This window comes from Ursus americanus, chromosome 18, assembly GCF_024610735.1.
Source record: "Ursus americanus isolate L20-20 chromosome 18, mUrsAme1.1.p, whole genome shotgun sequence".
In the NCBI taxonomy this organism is placed as follows: Eukaryota; Metazoa; Chordata; class Mammalia; order Carnivora; family Ursidae; genus Ursus; species Ursus americanus.
The window spans coordinates 5,961,651-5,975,489 of record NC_142144.1 but is presented as its reverse complement, the minus strand read 5'-3'; the positions used below and the strand labels follow the sequence as shown (position 1 = coordinate 5,975,489).

General features: G+C 52.1%; 1 protein-coding gene across 1 annotated transcript in view; it reads left to right on the top strand.

Moving 5' to 3' along the window:
- Nucleotides 1–13,323, top strand: part of NCS1 (neuronal calcium sensor 1) — a 52,431-nt gene extending 39,108 nt beyond the window's left edge. The window contains exons 6-8 of the mRNA XM_045771018.2: nucleotides 4–81; nucleotides 2,107–2,224; nucleotides 9,617–13,323. Coding sequence (XP_045626974.1) covers nucleotides 4–81; nucleotides 2,107–2,205 — 177 coding nt within the window. The 3' untranslated portion in view covers nucleotides 2,206–2,224; nucleotides 9,617–13,323. The remainder of the gene's footprint in view (nucleotides 1–3; nucleotides 82–2,106; nucleotides 2,225–9,616) is intronic.
- The last annotated feature ends 516 nt before the right edge of the window (nucleotides 13,324–13,839 follow it).

Here is a 13,839-nt window from a genome sequence, read left to right as displayed (position 1 = left end):
CAGGGGAACACCGTGGAGCTCCCCGAGGAGGAGAACACCCCCGAGAAGAGGGTGGACCGGATCTTCGCCATGATGGACAAGGTGAGCTTGGGTGAGGCTGCTTCTTGACCAGGGAGCTGAGGTGTGGGAGCCAGGCCCTGGGCCCCAGTGGGTGGGCCGCACAGACCCTCGAGATGCAGGGATGTCCAGTGCAGGTCGCGAGCCATCAGACGTCCCCGTCAAACGTCCAGAGTTTTAAATAAGTTTAGCCAATACTTCGTCTTTCCCCGGCTTAGATTCTTAACTGTTTTGACTTCTTGACGTGGACCCCTTTGACGTCCTGGAGAAGTCTCTGGGCGTCTCAGAGTAACGGCATCAGCGCATCCAATCAAATGTATAGGATCAGAAAGGAAGCTAAAGATTTTGGAATACAGCCATCAAAATATTTTTTAAAGAGAATTTGCGCTGTGGCATTCTGGAAGCTTCTTCACGAACACATTAAATAAGAAGGTGTGGCGGTGGGTGTCACCACCCCCCTGTCTCCAAGTGGTGACAGGCGTACGTGGCACCTGCAGTCTCGGTGATGTGCTGTGACATTGCCCGTGACCCCCACGGTCGACACAGGTCACGGGTGCTGCTGGTTCTCTCGGGCATTGTCAGCTACCGTCATTGTGGATGGAAAAGCTAACTTTCAGTTAGAAGTTAGTGAATAGAAAGACCTCGTTTTTTTCCCGTCTAAGTTTACAGACCTGCTGCATTCTGGCCACAGACCCCAGGTTAAGAAATCCTTGTTTATATCAAACTTTTTTTTTTTTTTTAAGTAAAATAACTTTGTTTTTATTGGAAATTTGATATGGTGATGGTAGGTCAACCCGATATTGCTTGCTTTAAGGCAAAGAACACAAATTACGGTGACAGTGGGCTTATTTTTTTTAAGGTTTTATTTATTTATTTGACAGACACATATAGATATAGATATAGATAGCTATTATCTATATATAGAGAGAGAGCGAGAGAGAAAGCACAAGCAGGGGAGTGGGAGAGGGAGAAACAGTTTCCTCGCTGAGCAAGGAGGCCGATGCGGGGCTCGATCCCAGGACCCTGGGATCACGACCTGAGCTGAAGCAGACGTTTCACCGACTGAACCAGCCAGGCGCCCTGGCAGTGGGCTTGTTGGTACGTTCTGGCAGGATCCAGGTGCTTGTCCTGAAAGCTTGGAGCCTGAGATTAGCACCTGTCAGAGAGGCGGTGAAGACCTCTAGGTTCAGACTGTGCTGGTTTCTCGGCGATGGTGGAAAGACGCTCCCACGGCGTGTGAGTGATGGATACTGCCTTTGTCACAGGGTGGTCGGATGCTGTTTAATGCCAAGGCCACACACTCCTTAAAGCTCCCTGAGTCACACCTCCTTTATTTAGGGACACAGAGCACACCACCCACCCAGACTGGTGTAAATTCTGCCTTCCCCAGTGACTAGCCATGGGGCGCTGGGGTGGTGACCGAGCCTCAGTTTCCTTACCAGCAAAAGGGGGATAAAAGCAGCACCCCTTCTTAGGGCGGCCGTGAGGAGCCCATGAGACCAAGCATGAGACACGGAGCAAGCTCAGGGCCTGCAGTGAGCCACCTCTCTGGGCCCTTTTTTGGGGGGTGGGGGGTCTCACGGGTTTCGTTGAGAGATGCTCAGGGCAGGGGTTCTGGCCCAACTCACTGCTACCCCGAGAGGCCCACTCAAGTCCTTCTTCGTGAGCTCTGCTCGGGCTCCTGGCGTCTGGTGTAGGCTGCTCTGGGACTGGGTGAAATGCCCTTGCAAGAGTGACTGCAGAGAAATGCAGTGGGCTCTCAGCCCCTGGGGATTAACCGCCATTTATGGGAATTCATTGCAGTGCTCATGGTAAGTATGGAGTTAGGGGCCCAAGGTCACCTTGCCAGGAAGTGCCCTGGTCTCTCTGCCGCCTGACTCCTCCTACCTAGCGAGCCGCACCGCCTCCTTCCAGACCTAACTTTGGAAGCTCTCTCCTGGCCAGGCCTGGGATGGGCTTGGGGAACGGGTGTCCGGGGTCCAGGCCAGAGCCCCCTATCCTAGGAGGCTGGTTGTCCCCCCACCTTCAGCCACGTCTCTCTGCTTGCAGAATGCTGACGGGAAGCTGACCCTGCAGGAGTTCCAGGAAGGATCGAAGGCAGACCCCTCCATCGTGCAGGCGCTGTCCCTCTATGACGGGCTGGTATAGTCCAGGGCCCAGAGCCGGGGTGAGTGGAGGGGGACCTGGGGCTTGGGGTTGGGGCAGCGGGGGAAAGCCAGTCCCAGGACGCTTAGGATTTGCTGGGTCTCCTGGCAGTCCTTGGGGTGTGCCCCGCTGGAGCTCAGCTGGTAGGAGGTGGCCTGGAGGTAGGCTTCTCATCAGCTACAGCCCCTCTATTTTTGTTATTTTTACATTCCCAGATTCAGCCCGAGAGTTTGCTTAAGTAGAAGTTTCCCTGAATTGGAAACGCTTTGAAAAGCACAGTTGTTGGGGGACGGTGGGGAGCAAGGGTTGCGCACGGCCTCCACGTGTGGCCTGTGGAAGCCCCGAGCCCCGGCTCGCCTGCTCAGTAGCTCAGATATGGTTTCTGGTTTCATCCAGCCGAATTTGCTAGAAGTGCTGAGCCATAGCGCCCAGAAAGGCCTCTGTGGCCGGGAGAGGACCGTCTCCCTTTTTCTTCCTGATTCTCCCCTACCTCTTTTTTCTGCCTCCTCTCTGTTCCGTCCTCCGTGCTGTGTGTGAGGAATGGGGGTGTTGATCACCCCAATGTCATTCTTGAATGTGCCTTCTGGTGGAGGAACGATGCGTTCCCCTGGTGTGTATCTGAGGAGGACTGTGGGATACGTGTGTGTTCGGATTCACTAGAGACCACTCGAGTCTTCCCGTTTGCACCCTCTCCCATCTTAGACCCCCCCCCCCAGCCCTGCCTCAGAGTTCCAGTTGCTCCACAGCCCTGCCAACACTGGATATTCTCTGTCTTTTACATTTAACACATTTTGGTGGGTGTGTCGTGAAGGCTCGTAATTTTAATTTGCCTTTCTCCCGTGCGTACGGATGTCGGGTACCTGGTCATATGTACGTCATCCTTTTGGGAAGTGCCATCTTAAATATCTGTTGTGGAATGCTGGGTTACCTCAAAACAGCTGCTGAAAAGAACAGACATCAGGAATTTGAACACAGCTTGGCTGGGGGCCTTGGGCTTGAAGTCTCTCCTGAGGATGTAGTCAGGCTGTCAGCAAGGTGACCAGCCATCCCTGTTTGCCCAGGACTGTCCCAGATTTAGCACCAGAAGTCCCAAGTCCCGGGAAACTGCTCAGCCTCAGGTAACCCAAATAATCCTCAGCTGCTGGCCAGGGCCGCGGTGTCATCTGAAGGCTTGGCCGGGGGGCACCCACTTCCAAGCTCACTCATTTGGATCGGCAGCCTTGGTCCTCTCTGCGGACTTCTGCACAGGGCCGCTGGCTTCCGTCAGGGTGAGCTTCCCAGGAGGGAGGGGAACGAGAACCCGAGATGCAGGTATCCATCTTTTCATAATCTAATCTTGGAAGTGACCCCTCATCACTTTTTTTAGGAGTACATTGGCTACATTAGGCTATGTGCATTTCTTTCTTTTTTTTTTTTTAAGATTTTATTTATTTATTCAACAGAGAGAGACAGCCAGCGAGAGAGGGAACACAAGCAGGGAGAGTGGGAGAGGAAGAAGCAGGCTTCCCAGCGGACCAGGGAGCCCGATGCGGGGATCCTGGGATCATGCCCTGGGCCGAAGGCAGACGTTTAACGACTGAGCCACCCAGGCACCCCAATGTGCATTTCTATATAGATTTTAGAATCCATGTATCCATTCTACACACACACATACACACAGTGGGATTTTGATTGGGATTGAGTTGATTCTACAGTTGAGTTTGGGGGAGAATTGGCATGTTTGTTGTGTGGAGTGTTCTAATCCATGAAAATGGTATATCCATTCATTTAAGTCTTTCAAATTATTCCTCTGGGACGTTTTATTGATTTCAGCTAAAAGGTCTTTCACATCTTATGATAGATCTATTCCTTGATATTCGGTGTTTTTTTTTTAAATTGTATTACTCATTTATTTTTGGTTTCTAGAAATTCAGTTGGTTTTTGTTTATTGATGATATATCTAATGGTCCTGCTAACATCACTTATCAAATCCAAGAATCTACCTTCAATTCTTTGGGGCTGTCTATGCTTTATTTCTTCCTCTCCTGTCGTTCCACTATCTGTTTCTTTGTCCTGCTTCCTCGCACTGGCTGGGCCCTCCAGTGCAGTGTCACTTAGGAGTAGCGATGGTGAACATTTTTGTCTCACTCTTGGTCTTGGGGGACAGCTTTCAATAATCCACTATTAGTTAGATTAATTTATAATTAATTCAATAATTATTATTAGAGTGTCTGGTATAGGTCTTCTGTTGATAGGTTTTGTCAGATTTAGAAAGTTTCCTTTCTAGTTCACCATGAGTTGTTTTTTATTTATGTTTATTTATTTTAAGTAATTGCTACTCCCAACGTGGGGCTCGAACTCACAACCCCGAGATCAAGAGTCCCATGCTCTTCCAACTGAACCAGCCAAGGGCCCCACCTAGGAGTCATTTTTTTAAAAAATCATGAAGAGTGTGGAGTTTTATAAAAAAAAAATTTCTGTATCTACCAGGATGCTTATATGACTTTTCTCCTTTTTTGGGTGTTAACCTGGTGAATAACACGGATTGGATTTTGAATGCTAAGCCACCCTTGCACTCTTAGAATAAACTCCACTTCCACTAGGTCTGTTAGCCTTTTATGTATCATCAGATTTGATTTGCTGATACTTTATTTCCGGGTGCTTGTGCCGTTCCAAAGTTTCTGAGGCTGCTGCTGTTGATGGTTTTCCACAAGAAATCCTTTTCCCTGGAGGAGACCTTAGACAATATGTTGAAACAGAACACAAAAAGTTTATTTTTAAAAACCTTCACGTATAACCCAGATATAACCACTGGGAGCATTTTGGGTCCAGGGTGATTCAAAAGGAATCGAACACTCATAAAAACTTAATACTCAGGAACTGGGTCACATGGGGATATACAATCAAACCAATTTCTAAAGGAACCATCGTAGTTATTTCTCTGATTTCAGAAGCACTCGGTATGTGGCTCTGGGTCCCACGGTGCATATGGTCCATTGTCTCATTTCCCAGAGGTTTATTTTGCATTACCACCAGTGGCCTCCGTGGCAGCTGTCCTGTGACGTGCTGCTTTGTCTCCCGCAGGCTGTGGAAAAAGTGGTACAAACATAGGTTCTTGATATATCCGCCCCTCCAGAAAAACTCACACGGTGTCACTAATTTCTTTATGGTGTGTGATTATTTTTCAATCACCCTAATTGTTTCTGCCTTACAGTTTTCTGTGAACACATATGTGTTTGTATTTCCTCAGCAACAATGAGTTCATAACCATATGTTGTTGGCTGTTTTTTTTTTTTTTTTTAATGAACAACTTATAGGAAACATTTATGTTTCCTTTTGGAGACTTAACACTAAGAAAAGAGGTGTGTGTGTGTGTGTGTGTGTTTTATAATTTTTATTTTGTTATATTAGTCACCATACAGTACATCCCCAGTTTTTGATGTAATGTTCCATGATTTTTTTTTTTTTTTAAAGATTTTATTTATTTATTTGACAGAGATAGAGGCAGCCAGTGAGAGAGGGAACACAGCAGGGGAGTGGGAGAGGAAGAAGCAGGCTCACAGCGGAGGAGCCCGATGTGGGACTCGATCGCGGTACGCCGGGATCACGCCCTGAGCCGAAGGCAGACACTTTAACGACTGCGCTACCCAGGAGCCCCCCATGATTTTTTTTTTTAGAGAAAGAGCAGATACGAGCAGTGGGGAGGGCAGAGGGAGAGGGGGAGAGAGAGAATCTCAAGCAGGCTCCACGCCCAGTGCAGAGCCTAATGCAGGGCTCAATCTCTATGACACCGAGATCGTGACCTGAGCCCAAATCAAGAGTCAGACACTTAACTGACTGAGCCATCCAGGCCCCCCCAAGAAAAGATATTTTTAACGTGTTTTACCCAACTTGGCACGAAGTTCACATCATGCTGTATCTGCCCGGGCTTTCCTTAACACCATTTATGGAGACACCCGTCTGAGCCTCACCAGCAAGATGACAGCCAAGAAGATGTTACTTTATTTCCACGACAAGCTTTTCAGACAACCTTCCTGTAGCTCCTCCCCAAAATTGCCCTCTTCCTTTTCTCAGGCTTGGCCTAGAACCTGCTGGATGGTGATTCTACCCAACTTGTGTTCCATCGTTTCTGCGATTGATTCGCCTTCTCAGATTCCTGATGTATCATAATCGTTAGATACGTTACTGTTACATAATTCACTGAGTCACTCAGGAACTGAGATCCTGCCTGTTTTCTACATCAGTAAAAATGTGGTTCGAGACCATTGTTTTTAATAGCTGCATAATATTCTGTCGTATAGCTGGGCCATAATTTACCCAGTCCTGTGCTGTGGGACGCTTAGGATACTGGAAAACTTGAACTGGATTTTTAAAAAAAACCTTGTATTCCCAAGCAGTGGTGGAGCGAATGGTGTCATCCCATTACTGACCACCCTCCTTCAGAATCACCAATTCGCCACCAATCTTATACCGTCTATACCCTGGATATACACATTTGGAGTGGGTTCCTTTGAAGCAAATTCAAGCCATTCTATCATTTCATACCTAAATATTTCAAAATATATTCCTAAAAGATAGCCGTCCTTTACAAAATCCATAATAGTAGAAAAATCAATACTAATGCCTTAATACCCTCCCAGCCTGTAGCTGGTATTCCTGTTTCCTGTTACCTCACGGGGTTTTGTTTATCAGAATCAGAATCTGAATGAATTCCACCTGTTGCAATTGGTTGACAGGCCTCTCAAGTTTATGGTAATGTTTCCCCTTCCCTTTGTGGCTTGCTGACTGGCGAGAAACGTCATCTGTCGAGTCTCCTCCATCTGTGGTTTGCGGATTGCGCCCCCGTGGTGGTTCTCACATGTTCTTCGGTTCCCTGTACTTCCTAGAACCGGGCAGTTAGATCTCCAGGCTTGCCCGCTGCTCAGTTTGGTCCGCCTTGTCGAGAACGCCTCTCAAGTGGGGCTGCGTGTGTCCACCAGGTAGCTGTGAGGTCTGGTGACCTCAGCAGCCGTTGGTAATGACTGCTTCATTCATTCGTTCTGTAGGTGACGTCCTAAAGCTGCCTGTCCTTCTTTTTTGGTGGCTCGGTTGCTTCTACACAGGGAAACTTCCCCTCGTCAACTATTTGGTTACTCCGAAGCCTAGTTTTTAATTGGAAAGGCAGGATAGATCACTCAATTCTTCTTCCTTTTCAGTTTTCAAAATGAGTTGGACTTCTAACATCCTTTGGAGGTGACCAATGACTTTTTTTTTTTACAATCATGAATTTATGGATTTAAATGCATTTGATGAATTTCATCATGTTTGTGGTTTTCGCCACAACACTGCGGATCGCAAGGGTTCACAGATTGCCACAGAAGGCAAAGCGTGTGATTAGAAACTCAGCCAAACGCCCCAGGGTTGGCACAGGGACGGAAGGCTGAGAGGACACAGGCCTCTCCCTGGGTGACTCTTCCCCCACCTGCACCACGGTGGCTACCCTAACTCTGGTCCCGTGGGGCCTTCCTACTCCACCAGGGCCGCCGCCACCTAGCTTCTGACTGACCCAGATGATGCTTTCAGGTCGCCTCACGCAGGTCTGGGAAATGGCCCCTTTTGGATCAGACGGCCACGCCCGCGCAGTCGGGGGAGCAGGGACATGGGATTTAAGTGGAGCAGGTTACGGGAAGGATCCATGGATGGCGCACACGCTAACGGACAGGACGGTCCTCCGTGCCTTTTTACAAATTATATCAAGGTGACATTCACCTAACATAAAATTAACCATTCTGCTTTTTGAATGTTTTTAAAAAAATATTTATTTTAAGGAGGCTCCACATCAGACGTGGGGCTTGAACTCATGAACCTGAGATCAAGAATTGTACGCTCTTGGGGCGCCTGGGTGGCACAGCGGTTAAGCGTCTGCCTTCGGCTCAGGGCGTGATCCCGGCGTTCTGGGATCGAGCCCCACGTCAGGCTCCTCCACTATGAGCCTGCTTCTTCCTCTCCCACTCCCCCTGCTTGTGTTCCCTCTCTCGCTGGCTGTCTCTGTCTCTGTCGAATAAATAAAATCTTTAAAAAAAAAAAAAAAAAGAATTGCACGCTCTCGCGACTGAGCCCGCAGGGCGCCCTGTCCCAGAGGGGAAGGGCAGGTTCAAATGAACCGTTTTCAAGTGAGCAGTTCAGTGGCGTTTCGTACATTCACAACGAGGCACAACCACCCCCTCCCTCTAGTTCCAAAACATCTGTATCCCTCCCAAATCAGACACCGTATCCACTGAGCAGTTTCTCCCCAGCCCCCCCGAGACTAAGCCCCCCGCGACCCCAGCCCACCTTCTGCCTCTAGGGATCTGCCTGTCCGGGACATTTCACGAAAGTGAAATCTGTGGCCTTTTGTGTCTGGTTCCTTTCACTCAGCGCCATGTTTCCAGGTCCGCCCGTGTTGTAGCACGGGTCAGGACTCGGTTCCTTCTTCCGGCCGAGTCGTGCTCTGCTGTATGGACAGAGCACGTTCTGTTCCTCCCGTCCTCATCCGTGGGTGGACATCGGGGCTTCCACCTTTAGACAACGGTGAACGGTGCTGCCGTGAACGTGGGCGTCCGTGGATTCGAGTCCCGATTTTCAGTTCTTTGCGGTGTATCCCTAAGAGTGGGAATGCTGGCTCCTGTCGTAACTCCGTGTTTGACTTTTGGAGGAACCGCCGGGCTGTTTCCCACGCAGCCGTGCTGTTTTATGTCCCCGCCAGCAAGGGGGGGTTCTGGTTTCGCCCCACGCTCACCGACACTTGTTATTTCCCTTTGGTCCGAGGAGAGCCATCCGAGGCGGCGTGCAGGGGTGCCTTAGTGTGGTTTTTCTGTACGCTTCCTCGATGACTCATCCCGTTGACCTTCTTGGCCGGGCCATGCGTTGGTTCCCAGCCGTTGCCAATCATGCGATGTTCTGGCTGCATCCCGTGTGTCCCACCAGCTCCCCGCTCACTGACACTGGGTCTGCCCCCTCCCTTTTTATTTTGCTATAACAGATGATCCTGAGGGAAACCCCTTCTTGCTTTCTTTTTTTCTCTTTTTTTTAAAGATTTTATTCATTTATTTGACATAGAGAGAGAGAGAGGGAGAGAGAGCACAAGCAGGGGGAGCAGCAGGCAAAGGGAGAGGGAGAAGCAGGCTCCCCGCAGAGCAGGGAGCCTGATGCAGGACTTGATCCCAGGACCCTGGGATCCTGACCTGAGCCCAAGGCAGACGCTTCCACCGACTGAGCCACCCAGGCGCCCCCACCTGATTTATTTCTTAAGGATGCGTACTGAGCACCCAATGGGTGGATCAGAGGGTGTGCACATTAAATTGTAGGACTTCCGACAGAATGCCACCCTGCCCCCTCAGTGACTCTCCCAGCAGCCCCGTGGGGTGCGCCCCCGGCAGCCGGCTCTGCGCCTGTCTCACCTCCTTGTGCCTTCCAGGTGCCTGGGAACCACTCGCCTCCTCCCGTGCCATGAGGCCACCTCCGCCCCAACACCACCCTCCTGTGTCCACCCAGCCTTTCTCCGCATCCACACCCAGCCGGGCTGCCCTGGAACCATGAGGCCTGGCTCTCCTCCCCCCTGCCCTGCACCCACCGCCGCCTGAAGCCACCGGCTCCAATTGCCAACCACCTCTGCTTGTCCAGAAACCAACACGAAACGGAACAGGCTCTAGCCCGCTGCAAAACCGAGGACTCGGCTGCTTTGCCGGCAGCCTCTGGGTCCCTCCCGCTCTCCTGCGCGTGTGCTTTTGTTTTTTATTTCAAACAGACATTGGAACAGAAAAAAAAACAAAAACAAAACTACCTTCTGTCCTGGAAGGTACAGACTGACAGATGGGGAGAAGGCTACCGTTGACCTCAGAGAACACTGCCTCCCGCCTCGGCCGTCCTGGCAGCCGGAGAGGCCACGGGAAGTCACGGCCTCGGCCGTGGTGCGCTCGGGGCGTCGGGTGGGGGCCCGCCTGATTAACGTTGTTTGTTGTCCCATCCGCGAGCAGCGAAACCCCCTGCGTGGCTAGGAGGATTCACGATGAGGATGAGGATGATGATTTTTTTGTGATAACAGTATTGTGCTTTTTGTGGGGAAAGTGAGTTTTTTTTATACATATATAATTGATATCTTTTATTTATTGGTTGTTAACTGTTGCTGCTGCCTCGTGTGTCCAAAGCTCCCAGGGATGCGGGGCCTCTCGTTTACATGTGCACGCCCTCGCCCACCTGCCCACCTGCGCTTGGGAGGATGGTGGCCTGCAGCGGCCAAGAAGCCAAAAAACTTTTTTTTTCTTTCTCTCTCTCTCTCTTTTTTTTTTTTTCCTTCAGATACTGTGCTCGATGTTTGGAGAGGGGGAAGGGTGGGTTTCTTAAATGGCTAATGCACTGTTCCCCTCCCCCCGCAGCCCGAATGCCTCCTCTTGAACCCCTTTTCTCAGCTTCCTGTCCACACTCCCCATCCCGTGTCCTCCTCTGGGTCCACAGCATCTTTTCCGAGGACAAACAGGGGACATCTTTTGGTTTCTCAACTCTTGCTTTGCTGTTTGCAGCAGCATGGAGCCTGGGAGCCAGCAAGGGAGGGCTGGGTTCTTCAGGAAAGGGGAGGAGGACCCTCTTCGCCAGCAGGTGAGCAGAAGGAAGGGCTCCTTCGCCCTCCATGCTGGATTTTGAAATTGTCGCTCAGTTCTCTCCCACTTACTTTTCTGCCTGCCTGTCTGCCTTGTCCAGTAGACCGCAGGGCATCCTCCTTCCTTGCCCTCTCTCAGCTCAGATGCTGGGAGGGAGGGCAGGAGAGAAGGGCTGCAGGCTATCCCATTCGGTAGTGGTCGCTCCTAGGGCCTACGGTCCACATGTGCTCATAGGAAGCTTCTAACCCCGCCTGCCACCGAGACAGGATGGCCCCAGAACTGCCACCGGGAAAGTCAGATGACCTTGGACCAGAGGCCATGAGCCTGCGGCTGTCCCTGCTCTGCGATTGTGGGCAGACCCAGGCCTCTCTGGGCCCCAGCTACCCCAGGTGCAGAGCCAGGAGGCTCGGGCTTCTTGATCTGGAAGGTCCCCTTCCATGCTGACACTGGATAATTGTAAGCCTGGGTTTTTTACAGTTTATGATTCTGCGGTCTGTGGCTAAGTTTGCCAGACCCCAACAGACACGGGAACTGTCTGAGTCACTATTTTGTCTCTTGGCACAAGTCTCTGGGGATAGGGCAGCCGCCGGTTGTGGTGTGTGAGCTCAGATGACCTACCTGGTTCTCTCTGCAGTTCTTCCTGGTCCCTCCTGGACTCTTCAGCTGTCTTTTTGCCCCAGAACTAGCCCTCATCGAAGGAAGGCTTCTGAGATGGGAAGCAGCCTCCCAGACTATGTAGGGCCAGGCCTGACTCGTGAATTCCTGCTTCTTTGCAAAGTCAGCAGTCTGTCCTCTCCTTGCTTACCCCAGCCCCAGGAGAGGAAAAGCTGGCCCTTGGTTCTCACTTTGAATTGTCCTTGGTTTTCACTTTGCACTTTCCCAGGAGGCCAGAGTGTCTGCTAATTAACCCTCAGCCAACAGACCCCCGTCAGAGCACGGGGCTTGCATGTCCATTCCCACTGGCTGGATCGCTCAGCCAGTCCCAGACTCCCTTCTTGCTCAGCAGAGCCTGTGGCTGTCCTCCACCTCCACTGTAAGCCCCCAGATTCATGGGGACAGGGAGTGCTTTGATTTTCACAGGCGACTTTGCAGGTTGGGCCCCTCGAGGCCCCTGCGGTCACCTTCCTGCTCAGGCCACTGGCTCAGGAGCCCCAGGACTCCCTACCCGATCCTGGCTCTGACCTAGGACCCTAGGGCAGGAGATTGACTTGGTGGCTTGGGGCTGGAGGAGGGGAGCGCGGGGCCCTTCCCCATGTCACATGACTTCTCTGGCTTCTGCCTGAGCCGCGATTTGCGTCTCTGGCCCAGTGGTGAGGAGCCATCGTGCAGCCCATGCTAGAGGCATCATCTCGGAAAGTGATTGTAGCTCGGAATCACCCAGGGTTACGCGTGTGGATCCCCCTCCCCCCCAGCTCAGGCATCAATTCCCAGGCATCCACGGAGCATCTGCCTGTGAGGCCTTCCTCCCACCTTCTTGCCCTTTGACCTTTTGGTTTGGAGCCATGGGTACGGCTTTTGGCCTTAGCAGGCCTTCTGTGGAGCCATGGCTCAGGCGCCCCTTGGGTCCATGGCCTGGGACAGCCCCGAGCTGCCAGAAGGGCCAGCCTTCTTCCTGGCGGGGTGCTGGACACTGGCCGTTTGTGTCCGAGGTTGCCAAACAGGGACAGTTCTGTCCCCTCCTCTCACCAGGCCTCTAGATCTGGAATCCTGAGCAGCTGTGGGCCTCTGTCCCCAGCAGCGATTTCCACCCGAGGCCCAGGCCGGTCACATGCTGCTCTCTGGGGATTCCAGACCCACCGGAGGCCAGGCTCTCCGTCCCTCTGCCGACCCTCGCTCCTCGTTCCCTGGCCCAGGAGCAGTGGCCCTGGCCTTCTCCTCACAGCGGCCGCTCCCCACTATGTTGGTGGCACTGAGGAGAAGGCCAGCGTTCCTAATACTGAACCAGACAACGTCTGGAATAACGTCAAGGCAAACGTGTGTGTCCTCCTTTCCCCTGAAATGCTTTTCAGTTTGACAGCCAACTTCCTAGACGACAGGCACACCTGGGCTTTCGGGAACCTGTCTTTTCTCTGAGGGGAGGAAGGTTGGGGGTGCCCTGGTCCCCTGGGAGAGGCAACCTTTCCCTGGAGAAAGCCCCGCTCTGCGCCCAGCGCAAAGCTACCCGGGTCCCAGCGCAGCCTCGCCTCCGCGTCTGGGGATCCAAGGGGACACGGACGCGCCCCCTGGTGGCGAGGAGCTGCAAAGGCATGTGGGGGACCCCACAGGCCAACCGGGAGCTTGGAGGGGGCAGCGGGAGCGGGGAGCGGAGGAGGGGACTCTGATCTCACACGGGCCCCGGGCCCCAGCCCTGCATTATTGGCAGCGTGTCTCCCAGATGCCCCTCTTCTAGCTCTCCCGCGGGGATAGCAAGTTAATTAGCATAAGGGCACCGTGATGGGAAGCCTTGCCCTCTACCCATTTTTTTAATATCTGCGGAATAAACCCAATGGTTGATTTTTGAATGAATAAAAGGCTTTTGTTGAATAAACAGCTGGTCCCATCTTCTGTCTTGGCATCTAGGCTCAGGCTCTGTCTACTGCCCGGAATTGGGACAAAAGCAGAACCCCCCGCTCGCCCCGAAGCCTGTACACTTCCGTTTTCCCTACGTCTTTGCAGGGGCCCAGGGCTCCACGGAGGGCCACGCATTCCCAGCCTGACTCAGTGACTGGCTGTTTCTCTGAGACTCGGGGCAGGTCGTTCCTGCTCAGTTCCTCTGTCCCTCAGATGGGAATAGGTGTCTGCTCGCCCCCCCTCATGGGGCCAAGTGAGGAGCCGACAGTGGGCATGAGCACAGGGGTCAGAGCACCTGGCAGAGGTGGAAGGCCAGTGGGGCAGCCTGAGGTGTCGGGGTGCCCCCGCCCGGTACCTGCAACTTTGTAAAGGAATTTGGGCAACTCTTACAAAAAAAAAAAAAAAAGTGCAATGTTTCCTGGCTATGGTGGTTTTCTTTCTGTTTGCCTTTCTGACCCCCTCTGAGCCTCTTTTTGGGGTGCTGTCCTGTCTG